Source organism: Theropithecus gelada, chromosome 13 (genome assembly GCF_003255815.1).
Source record: "Theropithecus gelada isolate Dixy chromosome 13, Tgel_1.0, whole genome shotgun sequence".
NCBI lineage: Eukaryota > Metazoa > Chordata > Mammalia > Primates > Cercopithecidae > Theropithecus > Theropithecus gelada.
In genome coordinates this window covers 35,563,288-35,582,215 of record NC_037681.1, presented here as the reverse complement: position 1 = coordinate 35,582,215, position 18,928 = coordinate 35,563,288, and the positions used below count along the sequence as shown (strand labels likewise).

Genomic DNA, 18,928 nt, shown 5'->3' with positions numbered 1-18,928 from the left:
TGTCTCATAGGATGTTGCGTTTAATAGTGGCAGAATATATGTGAACTGTTTAGCGTTACCTGGTACTTATTAGTAGCAAGTAAATATTAGTGCTTTCTTTTAAAAAAAAACTTCAACTGGAGGATGTAAATCATTATTACATTTAATGCTGAAAGTAGCTCATACAGTTGATGTTCAATGAATGTTTTTCGAATGACACAGTGCAAGTAGATTGTGTTATTCTCTTGATAGGAAAACATGCGTATATTAGACTGAGCCCCTTAAGGGCAGAAAATGTTTCATTAGCACCTAGTGTAGGGCTTGGTACATTTGTAGATATCACATAGCACAAATGACTGTGGGCAGGTAGTATACCATGCCAAAATTCAACCAGGTTCATTTAAGCGTGTGAATACCAAGTTTATTTCTGAGACTGGAGTGATCCTTTTCTGAATCAGTTTCTCTCTCTTTTCACAGTGGTGGCAGTGCTGACCTTGGTGGGCCAAGGGACCCACTGAAGGTCCTGGAAGGTGTTGTTGCAGCCGTCCACGCCAGTGTGGACAAGGGGTAAGACTAGAACAGTATGTGCATCTTCATTAACTGGCTTTCCTCAGAGTATTAGAATTGCTGTTAGTATCCATGTGTATGAGGCTTCCAAGACTAAGCCACATTTTTAGGTGTTTTCTGAAAGAAGAATCGAGGACCTGCGGCTCAGTTCTTCCTCAGAAGAACTGGGAAAGGAGCGGCTCTGCACCTGGAGACGTGGTGTTCTTAGCTCTGTGCTGACCCCACCAGCTCCAGGTCCTGCTTGCCATGGAGAGCATTGTTCTCTCTTGCCTCCTTCACAGCCATTAGAGATAATAATCATCATAATCATTCTGTCAGGGCAGAAACTGCTCTGAACTTCCTACAAGATAAGGGATTCTCATCTCCAACACGTTAACTGTATTGATTAAGTATGGAAATTCCTAGGGTGAGTATATATGTTCTTTAAAAAAAAAAAAAAAAAAAAAACTTTGCATAAATTAAAGTCTGCCTTGTTTTAGGACTCAAAGTATACAGGCTTTATAAGCCTAGAAAAATGTATAGCTCTCTGATGCTATTTTTAGAAAGAATTTTTCGTTCAGATACAATGATATTGATAAGAAAAAGAGCAGCCACAAATGAACGGTTATGCATGTCCTTGAAATTCACAAAGGCCTTTACAATGCCTAATATCCATGTCAGCTGTATAAGACCTCTCCCCAGTTTCTTTCTTTAATTGAAAATGTGATCGAATATAACGAAGACGGGTTTCAGAAAACTCCCCATAGTTCCATTTGGTAACATTTTTATTTGCATGTTACCTACCAGTTATTGTTCAGGTACAGATATCTTTCTATATAGTTTCAGTTTAAATGTATAAGCTTTTGTATTCTCTTATTTATTTGCTATTGTAAGACTTTCCATTGATCTTTGTAGATTTAATGATTATTGTGATTATTATTTCTAATGGCTGGATATGTTGTTGCCATTTTCAGAGGAGGACCTAAAAGAAAAGCTCAGAGAGAGGAGTTGACTTGCCCAGAGTTATAGAGCTGGGAAATAGAACCCGGATTCCACCCAGGCTCTAAATGATAATGAAGTACTCAGATGCCGATGCTTTCATAGTCTATTTCCCTGCATTGCTTTGTGCACAAGGTTTGAGTGACAGAATATAGAATGAGCTATGTAGGTGAAGATGGAAAAACATTGCAAGCAGGGGCTTCTACTTCCTGTGCTTTTTACCTTGCACAGTGTTTCTGAACCCCTTTGCTTACAGTTCTTCAGATAGGAAAGTCGCTGTAGCAGTGGCTAATTTAGGCCCCCCATTTTAAAAAGAAATTAATGATTCGTGGGGTGTACTGTGTGCCGTGCTCTGTGTGAAGTCACAAAGGGGTCATGTGGATAAGAAATAACCTCTAACCCCAGGGAGCTCACAGTCCTGCGGGGGAGACGATCTGGCCTGTAGCCATAGTCACTGTGCTATGGAATGGGAAGCGCTGTATGGAAGGCAGAGTGGAGGGAGTAGTTAGGGCAGGATACACAAAGGGTGACACAGAGCTGGTCAGTGAAAGAAGAGTCTGTTTGGAGGAGATAGATGATGGTATTCCAGGCTGAGGCAGCTGCCTGAGCAACTGCACATGCAGCAGGGAGCAGAGCAGGCAGAGACGCTACATGGGAAACACTTACCCTCCTTCCGGGGCCCATCTCACTGCTGCTGTCTCATTCCCAGTGTGTCAGTGAGTTCTCAGCCATCGGCTCCCAGGGAGCTGCTGTCAGCAGCGCAGCTTCTCTCAGGCTAGGCTGACTCTGGATCCTGGCCTCCCAAGATGAAAGGGTCTCAACAGGTACTGTTTTAGGCCCCTTTCAATGGGGCTTCTTAGTCTTGTCCCGCTGGGGACATCTCAAGAATATTAAAAGGCAGTGTTCCTTCTTAGTGAATTTCTAGCCACGTATACAGAAGAATCCAATTTGAGACTTACTCTAATACAGACTATTTTTTAAGGTTTGAAAAAGACATTAGGGAGTGGAGGAACAGAAAAAGATCTTACTTTTTATTCTAGGGACACAGAATAACAAAGCCTTCTTAACAAAAAAAAAAAATCAGGGAATTTTTTTTTTTTTTTTGCCTAAAAAATAAAAAGAAGAAAGACAAAGCCATAACTTTTATTTTGTCAAGTATTTTTTGAATCTGCACAGTCAAACCTGACACCCTTTGTTTGGGTTTCCCTTCCCAATAATGTGCCTGGCAGAGTCATGGAAGGGAGGCTGTTTATGTTTTCCAGGTAGCTCCAAGGAGGGTCTTTGCAGTGATATGGTTATTCTGGTTTTTGAAAGTAATGCTCTCAAGTTATTCATTCCTTGACCTGACATGATAGCCTAACCTCCAGGAGCCCGTGCCAGGCCTTATGTGCCCCTCACCCTTTCTCTTATTGACATACCAAGCCTCCCTCAGTCCCAAACTCATAACTTGGACATCCACTACCCTCCATAGTGTCTGTTTTGACAGTAGCCTCACTCATACACATCTTCAGATGTCACACACACAGGCGCATTACATGCTCTTGGGTTAGGTATACACTATCCCACAATATCCCTGGCAGGGAGATTGCATAAAAAAGTAAGAATTTGAGGATGTGTGTTGACGGCCACCACCAAATATTTGGTTTTGTGGTTAATTTTAGCAATTTATGCCATTATTCACATGTCCTCTTTTTTTTTTTTTTTTACGTGGAGTTTTGCTCTTGTTGCCCAGGCTGGAGTGCAGTGGCGCAATCTCGGCTCACTGCAACCTCCACCTCCCTGGTTCAAACAATTCTCCTGCCTCAGCCTCCTGAGTAGCTGGAATTACAGGTGCCTGCCACCATGTCCAGCTAATTTTTGTATTCTTAGTAGAGACGCGGTTTTGCCATGTTGGGAAGGCTGGTCTCAAACTCCTGACCTCAGGTTATCCACACGCCTCGGCCTCCCAAAGTGTTGGGATTACAGGAGTGAGCCACCACGCCTGGCCAACATGTCCTCTTTTATCTTTTTATGTTGGCGCAAATATTATTTGCTTCTTTTAAATTTAAATTTTTATATTGTATAATTGACACGTAATAATTGTACACGTTTATGTGGTACAATGTAATGTTCCTTTTTTTTTTTTTTTTTTTTTTTTTTTGAGACAGAGTCTTGCAGTATTGCCCAGGCTGGAATGCAGTGGTGGTATCTCAGCTCACTGCAACCTCTGCCCCCCGGGTTCAAGTGATTCTCCTGCCTCAGCCTCCCGAGTAGCTGGGATTACAAGTGCCCACCACCATGCCCGGATAATTTTTGTATTTTTAGTAGAGACGGGGGGGTTTCACCATGTTGGCCAGGCTGATCTTGAACTCCTGACTTCAGGTGATCTGCCTGCCTTGGCCTCACAAAGTGCTGGGATTATAGGCGTGAGCCACCACACCCAGCTTGTAATGTTTCAATGAATGTATACATAGCATAATCATAAAATTGGTATAATTACCATATCCATCACTTTAACCATTTATCATTTCTTTGTGGTGACAATATTCAAATTCTTCTAGCAATCTTGAAATATTTAATACATTGGTCTGATTCATCCTACTGTATAAATAAGACACCAAAACTTATTCTTCCTGCCCAACTATAAGTTTGTGCCTATTGACCATCCTCTAGTACCCCACACTCTGCTCCCCGGAAACCACCAATCTACTCTCACTTCCATGAAATCAACGTTTTTAGATTCCACATATGAGTGAGATCATGTGGTATTTGTTTCTGTGCCTGACTCATCTCACTTAACATAATGTCCTCCAGGTTCATCCATGTTATTGCAGATGACAGGATTTCACTGTTTTGTGGCTGAATGGTATTTATATATACCACATTTTCTTCATCCGTTAATCTTTAGATGGGCATTTAGGTTGATTTCATATCTTGGTGATTATGAATAGCACTGCAATAAACATGGGTGTGCAGAAGTTTCTTCAACATACTGATGTCATCCCTTTGGATATATACTCAGTAATGGGATTGCTGCATCAAATGGTAGTCCTATTTTCAATTTTTAGGGGAACCTCCATTCTGTTTTCCCTGTGTCAAACCCATAGCTAACATCATACTTAATGAGAAAAAATTGAAAGTTTTTCCTCCAAGGTTTGGAACAAGACAGGGATGCCCATTTTCACGACTTTATTCAACACATCACACTAGAAGTTCTATTCAGAGCAATAAGACAAGAGAAAGAAGTAAAAGGCATCCAAATGGGAAAGGAGGAAGTCAGATTGTCCGTGTTTGCACACAGCATGATCATCTATGTAGAAAATCCTGAAGATTCCACAAAAAAGTGTTAGAATCATTTGCTCTTTCACTGCAGCTCCTACCTCACCCAGAAAGCTCTCTTTTCCTCTTCTTTTATCTGTGCTAATTTTAAGTAACTTAAAATTATAACACCTAAACAGGCCACCTGTACAGATGGCTTTCTTTTCAGTTTAACCACGTTCTTGCCTCTAGATATGAGAGTTGAGTGTCTTAAGAATTTTAAATCATGCCAAAGACCTTTCATAACATCTACAATTAAAGATAGGACAAAGGAATTAATTATTTGTGCATATGAAATTTCTTTCATAAAAGAAATTCATAAATGTGTATGCTGTCTCTTATTATTTACGTATATTTGTAACATCCTATTTCAGGAATAAAATATCAATTTCTAGTTTGTGTTAAGAATTTGTTTGCTTAAGAAAAGTAAGTTTTTAAAAAGAATTTCAATACTAAGAGTGTTCTAAGAGCATATATCCATATATCTGTTACACCTGGAAATAAGAAAATACTGCTGTCAAATATTTTAAAAACAAGGAAACAAAAAAATACTAATGAACTTCTAATTCCTCTATGCCAAGACTTTGGAAAGGTGCTATTCAGTAACTCACTTAGTCCTCAGAACAACCTTATCATACAGAAATTGTCATGTGCATTTTACAGATTAGGAAATGAAGCTCAGAGAGGTATGCATTTCTCTCACCATATCACCTCCTTTTGACATTAAAGAGCCAGCACAGGAAAGTAAAGCAGTGCTTCTCACACTTAATTCTACATAGGAATAGCCTGGAGATCTTATTAAAATACAGATTTTGATTGAGTAGGTCTGGGTGGGGCCTGAAATTCTCCATTTGTAACCAACTCCCAAGTGATACCCAGTCCATGGAAGAACTTCGAGTAGCAAGGTCTTACCTTTCTTGTCTCTTTGACATGCTTCTCTCTGCCTTTGCCTTATTTCCCTTTCTACTTCTCGCCTTCATTTAGCTTTAAAAAACTTCCTAACAAGAATGTCTCACAAGCATAAGCCAGTATATTTGTCATTCTCAAAAGGATTTATAGCATTAAATTCACTCAGATAACAGGTAATTAATGCAAAATTCCTCTGTGCAATATTCAAAAAAAGAAGAAAGATTTACTTCAAAACTATTGAGTTTGGCGGGGGGGGGGGGGGGCGTTGATTATTTAAATTGCTACTTCACAGTCGGCTTCAGCTGCCTTAAAGTTTCATATAAATATTGAACAATGTCACATAATTCAGACTTTATTAAACTCTTTGCTGTTATCTAGAGATTTCACATTATTTTTAAAGTGAAAACAAAGAAAAAAAAAAAAGAAAGAACGGCCCACCTGGAGCAAATTGAATCTGATTTTTTTTTCCTCTTCCTGCTCTATGAGGCAAAGTAAATCACCCAGTGTTCTCTGAGCACCTGCAGTTCATGAGGCCTTATGTCCTGTGAGGTTGAGCCCTCCTGAAAGCCGTGGTCACAACCCAGGACGGTGGATCCACTCTGTTACCGCAGTATTTCTGGATCACTTTGGGCCATATTTATGAGTATCCACTCTGCCATGTTACAGCAAGGTGTGTCCCCCCTTTCACTGAGAAGTGAAGCCCAGGAAGATACTCTGTTTTATTTTTTAACTACGCTTACAGTTCTCCAGGAGCCCAGGAAGATATTCTGGGTTGGCGTTTGTTTGAGAGCAGCCACAAGGAGATTATCTGTATTTATCAGGAGTCAAGCTTTGAGATTGGAATTGTGTGCATACCAACATCCTTACCTTTCCAGGCATTTTTCTTTTAATATAACATGATTATGATTTTCCTAAAGTCACCCTTTTTATATTACTCCAGGACCATTTATGCATTCATTTATTTGCAGTTATTTCTTATTCCTTGCCAGTTCCCCCTGATTGTTTCATGGGAGCTGGTAAATAGAAGACATTATCCTGGGAAATGTCTGTCCCGCCCACTCCATATTTAGTGAGGAAAGTGTGCATAGTATGTGGGTCAGTTCATTAATGGAGGCACGGGACCTACAGGGAATGAATGTTTATGTCCCTCACTGTTAGCTCACTTGCATATACCCCTCCCTCCTTCTACTGGGCTTCAGACGAGGTAGGCAGTGGGAGAGCCTGGGGTGAACTAGAGAGCTCCTTGTCTAAAGGAGGCAGCTGCTGCCTTGGCCACAGCCTGTTTTTGCTACTGTTTTCCTATCATCCAGTTTTTAAACAGGAGCTGGAACATCCTGACTCTGTGTGTCTGTGAAATTCCTTAATTTTGAAACATTGGCATCTGCTATGCAAACCAGTCACAAAATCTGGTTGCCAGTTTACTTTCAGTATGGAAGAGACCTAATGTTCCTTCAGGTATTCAAATTCTATGACATTTACATTTAAAAGAAATCTCAAATGTGTGTGTTTTGCTTGCTTGAATGTAGTCTTGCTTTCTTGCATTCTCATATAAGAATATTTTATTTTGATTAGTGCATCAAGATTTATAAAATGCTTTTATAGTTACCATCTCCTTTAATGTACCTTAACTCTTTGAATTTAAGTTTGGGTTATCTCTGTATGTGTATGCCATGCAGAACCTGAGAACTCTCTGACTGAGGATTCGCTTATTTATGTGCTTAAAAATCTGTCTTCTTGCTTTGATTCAATAATTTCCTTTGCTTGACATTTCCCTTCCATTCCTTTGTACATCTGTGAATGTCCTTCCATGCTACATTACATAATAGGGAAATGCCAGGTGAACACTCATGCCACCTCAGAGTAACACAGTCTCAAATTAGTCATTCAATGAACATAGTTTTGTTGTCACTGTCGCTGCTGTTGTTCTTTTCTGTTAATAGAGCTGTGTATGTATTGCACATGACTTCTTTGGACCAAAACTGATTCTGTGTGTGTTTCCTTTATCATCTAATTTTTAAAAATAGTGTACTAAATTATTGTTTGCAGTATAATATCCCATCCCCAATCCTCATTATAGGGAAAAAGGTGGAAACAATTCCCTACGTGTTTGTAGTGAAACTATGAGAGATTTTCTCTTTTTTATCTATTTTATGACTTTTTTTTTTTTTTTCTTTTTGAGACGGAGTCTTGCTCTGTCACCAGGCTGGAGTGCAGTGGCACGATCTCGGCTCACTGCAACCTCTGACTCCCTGGTTCAAGCAATTCTCCTGCCTCAGCCTCCCGAGTAGCCGGGATTGCAGGCATGTGCCACCACACCCAGCTAATTTTTGTATTTTTAGTAGAGACGGGGTTTCACCATGTTGGCCAGGATGGTCTCGATCTCCAGACCTTGTGTTCTGCCGGCCTCAGCCTCCCAAAGTATATTTTATGACTTTTTAAAATCATTTGTATTACCCTTATAATGAAGTAAATATGTTTTGAAATAATGATGTTCTTTTTTAATTTTTAAGCTCATTAAATCCTCTCCTTGCTTTCGTAAAAGATGAGAAATGGAATCACTTTCCTTCTTCCTATTCTAGTTTTTACATTATGAAAGTTATAATTGCTATTTTTTACCTGTTTATCTTGAAAAATTTAAAACCCTTAGAAAAATTACACAGATTAAAAAAAAATACCGACATGCTCTTCCCCTTGATTTGCCAGTTGTTAACATTTTATCATGGTTCTTCCTCTCTGTTTCCCTATGCATGTGTTTGTGTGTATCTGTTTTTATATTTGCTGAACCATAAGAATGACTATGAATTTTAAGAACTCAATTTGAAATCAAAATGTAAGCAATTTTGAGCTAAAATCTTCAGGAGATAGTGTCTAGTCAATGTCCTTGGAAGCTTTTTCTAAAGAGCTGCCTTTCATTTCTGTGTAGTTTTGTTGAGCACCAGTAATGGTGAAGCACATCTACCACATGGTTCTTCTGGAACACAATGCTTCTATTTTAGGAAAGACTTCTCCTAATTTTATTATATGTTTGAGCTATCAACACAAAATGAGAGCATGTTCCTCTAAACTGTCAAATGTTATTAGCCGCACAGTAAGTTCTAATGTAAAAGGAACTAATTTGATTTAATAACTTGACAAATATTAGAGTAATAATCCTTCTCTATCTCATCATAGCTGAGTAATTTTAATCCACTGCCACACTGTTCTGGAATATGCCCGTTTGGTTCAGTAGCATTGTGTAGTAATTGACAAGGCAGTCAGATAGTCCAAGTTGAAATATTCGTGCCACTACTTACTGTGTGACCTTGGACAAATTATTTTGATCTTTTTTAAAATTTTAGTATCATTCAGTTCAAAATGCCGTAGTCAGATTCTTAAATCTGAGATTGTTACCTCATCTACAAATTGGAGATGATAACAGTATACAAGAAAAGGACAGTTATGATGAGTGATATAATTGATGGTACATAGTAAACCTTCAGAAGTTATTATTAATATTGTTTTCATTCTTATTCACCGTATTGGGGGCTTTGGTTATTATTATAACTTCAGCTTGTCTTCATGACAACAGCTTCCTCACATTCTAGCTTTTCCTAGTTATCTCTTCTTGGCACTTGGGTGAAAGGGCAAAAAAAATCAACTTCATTTTATGTGAAACTGTTAGGACTTATAATCAGAAATGGACTTTAAATTACTTTCTTCCTGAATTAGACAGCTTCAAGTCTTCATCACAAGTGCCTTAGTCTGCCCCAGCCCATACATTTTTCTAATCAATAACATGATTTTGATGTTTCACTGTTCACAAATCGTCTATCATTCCCATTTCATGCAAAAAAGATCAGATGTCCTTAATAATAATGGTTGCTTTTAATTGAAGCACTTAGTTATATGCCAGACGTTGTATTACATGCCTTGCATTTATTATTTTATGTTTCTGTTTAATTTCTCAACAACCCCATGAGGAAGGTGTTGTTATCCATCTCCAATATACGAATAAGGAAACTGAGGCTCTGATCTAGTGAGTGACTTCTTGGTCAAAGTAACATTGTCAGGAAGTGGCACATGTGGGCACTGAGTCTGGGCCTAACACCTCCAGAGCCTGTGCTGTCAAAGAGTTAAACTGCACTGCCGTTTCAGCCTTGTTTTCAGTCTCTTGGTTACCGAGGTGAGAAAGCCTATCCTTCCTTAGCTCGCTCTCCTCTAATTTTCCACCCACACATCTGTGCTTTAATCTCTCCCAGAACATTCTTTGTCCTTTGAAATCTTTTGCTGTTTTTTTCTTGCTGTTCTCTGTCTGGATTATATTTTCCCACACTTCCATTTATATACATTCTAATTATCCTTTGTGATCCTGTTCAGATGCCATGTCCTCTCTGAAGCCTTTCCTGGTTCTATTCACTCTTCATCCAGAAGAGTTGTTCACATTTATATTAGTAATTTGGATAATAGTCACTTGTAAAGTCTTGCTGTTCCATGGTATTATTATTTCTTTGAAGGCAGAGACCATATAATTTTTATCTCTGTATCATTAAGCACAAACTATAGCGCTTTGATGATGCTGATAATTATGGTGATGATCGTTATTATGACAATGATGGTTACTATTTATTAAGTACTTCCTCTGTGCCACATAATTTGCTAGGTGCTTTGTATATGTTATCTTGGTTTCACAGACTCCGGGTGACACACTCTTGGGACCTTTATCTGTGTCACTATAACCTGGGAAGGATAATATTCATGATTTTATCTAGAGTTCTTAGGAAAGTCTGCAGCCAGGATTCAGTTAGGTCCATCAGATTTTTTTTTTAATGGTCTTTGCATTACACTCATTACACTGTACTGTCTGTTCACTTTGCAAAAAGTTCACCAGAAATAGGTGTAGTATTCTATTTTTGCACCTGAATTGTTTCCATTTCTGATAAATATTTAGAAGTCTTATTCAACAACCGAGTTGCTGAATTTACGAAATTCTTAAACCAATTATCCACAAAATTTTGTAGTTTCATTTATTCTTAAATACAAATAATTCTTTTAAATTGCCATAAGATCATATTTGACAAGTATATGAAATAATACATACTGAAAGACATACTCAGTGGCATTGCAGAATTTTATTCTTCTCAGAAGTTAAAAAAAAAAAAAAAAAAGTCTTGTAATCTTATTAGGGCATGGAATTTGATTTAAGGTAAATTAGACCGGGACTCAGTCTAGGTGATTTATAGCTAAAAGCCTTATAAGGATCTGGCTACAACAAAACCTGTATAATCCAGTGCTTTAGCATGGGATCTCCAGGCCCATGTGGGAGTGAGTCTTCTCTATGGATAACCCCTTAAGAGTTATGGATAAATAATCCATTGACATAATCAAATAAGATATTCATTTGGGGTTACAAGAAAAGAGATTCCAGTAGTAGATGGAATGTTGTACAAACTTTGTTGTCCCCTTTTCTGAATCATTTTAAACTTCACAGTCCTATAATAACCAAGCATTCATACTTCACTTTTAGAGTAGTATAAAATTTGATCCTCTAATGGCATATTGAAATTCTAATCATCTGGGGAAAATGGTAGAAAGAACTGGAGCTTTGGGGTCATACAGCACTACTATACATTTGTGTGAGCATGTTATATCACTTCCCTGAAGTTTGTTGGTTCAGCTGTGAAGAGTAACTTACGATACCTACTTTGCTTAACTATTGTCAATGAGTAATCAGATATATAAAATTACTACAATGCAGCCTTGCGCTATTGGTATCACTAACAGAAATAAGCCTTACTACTTACTAAATTTTGAAACAAACTAGCCAAGGATATTTATCTGCTTTATATAACTCATTTTAATATGATACTGTTTAAAAATTACATTCATTTTACATAGGTTTTAAATACCTGCTGTAAGCCATTTAAACACCAAAATTTTTCCTTTCAAGAGGAAAAAAATGAAGTCATCCAACAAACAAGTGTTAGGTCAGTGACCACATTTGATTACTGGAAGGGGGAAAATAAAAGGCTTAGGAGTTTACAGATACCTCTGGATTTTGCCCTGCAGTGAGGAGCTGGTTTCCCCTGAGGACCTGCTGGAGTGGCTGCGGCCTTTCTGTGCTGATGACGCCTGGCCGGTGCGGCCCCGCATTCACGTGCTGCAGATTTTGGGGCAATCATTTCACCTGACTGAGGAGGACAGCAAGCTCCTCGTCTTCTTTAGAACTGAAGCCATTCTCAAAGCCTCCTGGCCCCAGAAACAGGTAAGGGAGTGTCTGAATGATTATTTTTCTTACTAACAATAATTAGGCCAGATGCGGTTGCTCACGCCTGTAATCCCAGCATTTTGGGAGGCCAAGGTGGGAGGATCACCTGAGGCCAGGAGTTCAAGACCAGCCTGGCCCACGTGACGAAACCCCATCTCTACTAAAACTACAAAAATTAGCTGGGCGTGGTGGCACGTACCTGTAGTCCTAGCTACTCGGGAGGCTGAGGCAGGAGAATCACTTAAACCTGGGAGGCAGAGATTGCAACGGGCAAGATCGCACCACTGCACTCCAGCCTGGGCAACAGAGCGAGACTCCATCTCAAAAGGAAAAAATAATAATAATAATTGGAGGTCAGTTCTTCATTTCTTTAAACAACTGTCAACTGGATAATCTTCTTGGTAATGCAGACTTTCCAATATATTTATCAGTCAGCTATTTAGTAGTTGAATATGTGCAACAAAGTTAATTTTTATTTTTCCATATGCTTGAACATGCGTATGCATGGTAGATTACATGTAGAAACACGTGTACATTATTTTTCTCTTAATAGGAGATAGGATGGTTCACAGTATCAGTTAATTATGGTGGCTTACTCTTGCCCAGGAAAAATGCAGATCTGAATGGAAATATGGTGAACAGTTTAGCTAATTCATTTCCTTCGTGCTTTGCCCAGGTACTAAAATGCTGTCCCTTCTCCCTGTATTTAGAAGGACGTAATGTAGCAGAGACACAAGATCTTAGTTTCTTCATACTGTACTTCAAGACTCACTCAATCCATCTTCTCTCTAGAACCTTCTCTAACCATTGCAAGCTTAATGGAACCTTGAATTCCATATATTTGAGCCTTAATTATTTATAATTATTATCATTATTAATTACTGTTAAAAGTTTTGTTTTCCCACCACCATGAAAACTGAAGCCCTAAAGGATATATTTACCGTCTTTTGACCCTAAGTATCCTGTGCACATACTCAGAGTTTGAATCCTTATTGATTGAATAAATAAGAATACTAATTCCTAAATCAAAGAAATATGGTGGCTGTTGAAGTTTGGCTTAAATTCTAAATTGATGCACCCTGAGGCCATAGGGTCCAGGAGTCAGTAACCTTAATCACGTGCTTTAGCGAGCAGGGTTAGGCCATCATGTCAATAAGTGTTAGCAACTAGGACTTCCCAGATAATCCCCATTGCAAAAGAGTTTCCTAGAAGTGTAACTCCAACTCATTCTACTGTCTAATTATAAAGCAGGTTTATAATTTATATGGTTATTACCACATCCAAAGAACAATAAATTTCTTTTAAAAAATGATTCAGATTTTAAGAATATCTTGGGGCTCATCACAGAATATCTTTGTAATCATTATCAGATATAGTCTTATTTCCTCTGTAAGATGAAGAGGTCAATACTATTGTTTGCTCTTCAGAGTTAGAGAAACTGAGATTCAAAAAAGATAGACCTATCAAAGATTCTCTACTCTTGTCAAATCACTGAAGTGGATTGTAGTTAAAAAGTCATGAATGTCAGAATCATACTGTCTCTGAAGCACTGTTACCTTAACATGTTCAGTCTCAACATTTTGCCTTGTATTACTTGAGGAAGCCACTTGCAGTTTTTTTTTTTGTTTTTTTTGAGACGGAGTCTAGCTCTGTCGCCCAGGCTGGAGTGCAGTGGCCAGATCTCAGCTCACTGCAAGCTCCGCCTCCCGGGTTTACACCATTCTCCTGGCTCAGCCTCCCGAGTAGCTGGGACTACAGGCGCCTGCCACCTCGCCCGGCTAGTTTTTTTTTGTATTTTTTAGTGGAGACGGGGTTTCACCGTGTTAACCAGGATGGTCTCGATCTCCTGACCTTGTGATCCGCCCGTCTCGGCCTCCCAAAGTGCTGGGATTACAGGCTTGAGCCACCGCGCCCGGCCGACACTTGCAGTTTTTTTTAAAGAGCAGGCTAGGAACATGAAGGCAATAGGCCGTGAGCTCTGTTCCAGGTACGGGGCATAGAAGTTAGAGATATACTTGTTTTCAGCAAACACGAAGGTTCATGTGGCATCCCTGGGGTAAACCCTAAAATAGGTCACATTAGTTTTGCTATGTGGAACTTTAGGTTCTGATTCTGGTCCTGAAGCAAATGAACGTGACTACAGTTATGTACTTTCCTCACACCTTCACTTTTCAAGTTCTCAACTTCAGTCAGTTTCACCTTCCGTCAGGATAATGAGGCTGATTTCTCTGGTTAGAGCCTTGCTTTATGTTGTGTCAGATTCCTAATATTCTAAAGATACTAGGAAACAGTGTACAAGTTGGGAAAAGGGGAAAATGTCCATATTATCTGACATGTTGAAACACTAGAACATACACTTTGATATTTGAACCCGAGCTCTTCATAAATAAGTTTCATTGCTATTTCTTCTTTTAAGCTTTTCTCAATGTTCTAATTACTCAAGAAACAAGTTGTAACTTTTATATGAGTTCAAGGATTTCTGAATTTTTTTGAGATTTCAGTTCCTTGATAGCTTAACTTTTTTCCAAAAGCAGAACTTAAGGAAATTTGGCTTGTAATTAAGATTTTTTTCTCAAGCACTTTTCTAAACTGACCTGACTTTATTGTTATGAGTGCAAACTATTTTGTCTCATTTGCCAAATCCACGTGTAACTTCACTTCGCCAATATTTCTTCTGTGGTGGTGCGATCTTTTTCAGGCCCTCTAGGAAATCTCTCCTAAGAGTCTCTGAATGACTCTACTACAAGTCATCTCATATCCTCCTCATTCTTTTTATTTTCTCTCCTCTATGCTTTCCCCTTATGTAAGAGCATTTTCCCTGTTCTTGGTAGGTAATGATATGGATTTGTTAAATATTTGGTAGTACAAATAAGAAAGTCACACTGGCTTAATGGTGCTACTCATCTAGAGTCTTCTCCAAGAAGTAAATCAGTGAGTGTTCCCCTCCTCCTTTAGAAATTAAAAGTGTCTGTCTGGCATTACCCATAGAAATCTATTTTGAAGGACAGGTGCTTTTGATGGCAGAATATGACTTATAATTGTAAATAACCTCTCGTTACTGGGGGAATGAATGCAGAAAAATTGCGTTTAGAATGGAAACACCAACAACTTCTGGTATGTTACAAAACTATGCCCGTAGTTTAAATTGTCTCTTAAATTATTGTTTTTCAAAAATTGTGTTACCTTTCACTAGAGTAGTAGAAAGATGACGGCACTAGTGGACAGATACTTGTGTATGTGTCCATCCTCCCTCTACCACTAGTTTTATAATTTGGGGGAAGATTCTTCATCTATGTGTTTGGCTGCTCAGTATATAAAATGGAAGCTTGAACTAGAGGAGATAGAGGATATTGTGCTTCCCTCATCATTTCTCTCACATACATTAAACTTCACTCTTCGTCTCCATATCCCAAATACCTAGAAGATCCCCGAGGGTTGACTGTATACGCTCTCGTTTTTTCCATTTTCTCTCTATCCCCTTCTTCATTCTCAGAGATACTTTGGGTGATATTAAGGATAGAGACGAGTTCTTACAGCGTAAGGATAAGAATAGATAATGATATTGGAATGTTCAATTACCAAAAAATGTGGAACTGGTACCTTCAGTGTGGCTGCTATCTCTCTTAGGCAGACTTTGCATACTTCAGAGAGACTTGATATTTAATTATCCTCGAGGTGCCCAAAGTAGTGGCCCCACAAATCAGTGTGTTGCTGGGAAACCAGCCAGCTCCTGCAAAATTAAACACAGTCTCTGGTTCTTGCTACCTCACCGGTTCTCAGAGAGACAGTAATTTCTAGTTTTCTAATGATTAGTTAACAGAATTAAAAATTCAGAGACCCTCATTTTTCAACAGTTTGAGAGGCTTTTATTTCCATTCCAGAAATATGCCCCAGCTTGGGGTGGGAGGGAAAAAGAGAGGGACATGGGGGCAGGGGGGAGGGGATGAATGTGTTGTGTTAATCCTCGTGGTATGGCTTATCTGAGTTTTTCAGCTTTTGTAATTTTCTAGCTAACTGGTGCGTGAAAAATATGGGGCAAAATATGGTTATTTCCTTTAAAAAAAATCCCATACCTTATCACCTCAAACTTTTTTCCCATTTTTATGTAAAAAAGAACATGTGGCTTAGTTTTACCTTTTAAAATTTCAATATATCTGAATTTGTGGTTGTAAGTGATCACCAGAAGAATTAGTTTGAGACAATTTCTAACCTCATTACAAATGCATGTATTTTGCCTACTTTGAAATGTGCAAGGACATATTAACCCTTCTTTTCAGAAACCAGTTTGACTGTATTTCCAAATTTTTAGTAAAATATGCCCTTCCCTCTCAGAGCTCAGAGAACAGCAACAGAAGTCCAGTATGCCAAGTTACATTTAGATCCTTACAAATAATTTACTGTTACCTTAAATGTCTTCAAAGCTAAGACTCACTGTCATGATTTACTTAACCAAATATAGGATAATATTTGAAGTTAAAAATATATGTGCACACATCCATATCACATATCCCCAATAGCCATGAAATCACAGATTCCTAGAACTAGAAGAGACTTTCAGAAGCATCCCACTTCAGCAGTCATATTTTACAGAAAAAGATACAGAAGTCCAGAAAGGAGTACTGCCTTCCCCATATTTTCGCTTAAATGTTTCCTTTTCTACAATGACTGTACAGCCTAAGTTAACCACCTCAGTCATGGTCTGTTTTATTGCTGTCTTAATTCTCCACAAATCACTCACCAGTGTCTGCTGACTCCTTCCTGCCTGTCCTTATGTTTGTCTATTTATTATACGAACTCTTTCTTCTTCTATTAGAATATAAATTCCATGAGAACAGGGATCTCACGCTCAATAAATATTTGTTGAATAAATGAATATCAAATCTTTAAAAACTTGTCCAAAGTCACCCTTAAAATGGCAGGGCCAGGACTCCTGACTTTCAGTCTGATGTTCTTGCCATTAATGATGAAGGATTAGACCATGCTGCTTCCCCCTGATATGCAAGCAAAATGATTTGCTTGGAATAATGGGAAGATCTCCTTACAGAGTGGCCAAGCACTTTTGTTTGATTTTTATTAGCTTGCCGTAATTCGCTGACAGTGATTTCTGACCAGCCAGTTGCTTCTCATGTCACAGCACGTTTGTCCCAATATGAGCAAGAGATTTGAAATGTTAGGATATAACTCCTTGTGTCCTTTTTCCTAAAATAATTAAAGTTGACAGAGCATCCATTTTAATTGGTCCTGCAAATACTTGGAGATGTTGAGAGTTTCTCCTTATGAACAATGGGTTCTTTCCTTTCAATATTTGCCCTCTGGCCATTGGCATCATTGGGGGCAAAAGAAGGAACCCTGGATTGTGTACTATGTGCATGCTAATCTTTAAAACTGTGTTGCAAAGTGGTTAACCAGCCTCTCTGTTTTAAATGAGGTCACATGACCAATTTAAGGTGATACATGGAACTCAAACCCAGTTCTGTCTGATTCTAAAACCTATATTCTTGGACCTGTACTACACTTCTTCCTATTTGCCAGGGAAATATACAGCACTAATATTTGAATAGCCTTGGACCAAATAAAGCATAGCCTTTTCCCCTTCCCACTGTGACTTTACATGGATTAAATTTGATTAGAGATGAGAAATCAGGGGTTTGAAAGAGAATACAAAACATTGCTTTATCTTTTACATTTGTCACTGTCTCAATACATAGTACTGTGTATGTTAACTGCTGCTTAATTCAAATATTGAAAAATGCTGTGCCTAATAACTGTTGTTTGAATAGGGCAATATATGTGAAATATTCACCAAATATTCTTCAAGCATATGTCATTTGACATGCACTGTACTACACTCTAGGGACAGAAAAATACACAAGGCAATTGGTAGTAAAATGTTTGGGCTTTTTGGCCACCAGTCACTAGCTCTGTGAGCTTGGAAAAGTTAGTAAATCTCTCATAATCTCAATTTCCTTGTCTAAAAAATGGAAATAATAATACAATTGTTGTAAGAATTAAATAGGCTAATACCTATAAAGCTCTAATTCTGGTCCCAGTAAATGGACCTAATTGGTGAAGGACCTCTACACCAGTGGAGAACATAGATCTATCAACAAAGAAGTAGATACCCTAAAGGGTTTAGATACTGTATTGGTTTGTTCTCATGCTGCTATAAAGAGCTGCCTACAACTGGGTAGTTTATAAAGGAAAGAGGTTTAATTGACTCACAATTCTGCAGGGCTGGGGAGGCCTCAGGAAACTTATAATCATGGCAGAAGGGGAAGCAAACAGGTCCTTCTTCAGATGGCAGTAGGAAAGAGAAGAATGAGAACTGAGCAAAGGAGGAAGTCCCTATGAAACCATCAGATCTCGTGGGAACTTACTATCACGAGAATAGCATAGGGGAAACTCCCCACATGCTTCAGTTACCTCCCACCAGGTCCCTCCCACCACACGTGGGGATTATGGGAACTACAATTCAAGATGAGATTTGGGTGGGGACACAGCCAAACCGTGTCAGACACTGTGATAAAAGTCTGCACAGTACACAGGGGTCAAAGGAGGGCACGCAGCCACTGTCTGGAAGCAGTGAGCAAAGGCTCACTGCTCTGAAGGGGTGATACTTAAACTGAGTTTAGCCCAGCTGATGTACGGTGTGAAGACAACAGCCACCAAGAAAAGAAAGTGGAAGGAAGCAGACCAGATCCGGGGCGCGGCACAAGTATCATGCTCAGGTTTGACTTCTGTGCTGCTCAGGCAACACAGAAGGGTGTGGCCAGGGAAGCAACATGATCAGATCTGTGTTTAGGGAGAAACCCTCTGACCTCTGCATGAACAATGGACTGGAGAGGTCTGGCTGGAGGGATGCCAGTTGGAAGACAAAAGCAGTGGTCTTATTGCCTGGACTGGCCCTGAACTTGGTACTAGCTGCGAACAAACAAGAGGGTAGAAAAGAAAGTT

The 18,928-nt window shown here is 38.9% G+C and overlaps 1 protein-coding gene across 2 annotated transcripts in view; it reads left to right on the top strand.

Moving 5' to 3' along the window:
- NBAS (neuroblastoma amplified sequence) overlaps nt 1–18,928 on the top strand; it is a 375,829-nt gene that overhangs the window by 312,268 nt on the left and 44,633 nt on the right. Inside the window, exons 47-48 of one of the 2 annotated variants that reach the window (XM_025353552.1) lie at nt 457–546; nt 11,776–11,971. In XM_025353552.1, the coding sequence (XP_025209337.1) occupies nt 457–546; nt 11,776–11,971 (286 nt within the window). The remainder of the gene's footprint in view (nt 1–456; nt 547–11,775; nt 11,972–18,928) is intronic. The other variant, XR_003115238.1, reaches the window with a different exon arrangement.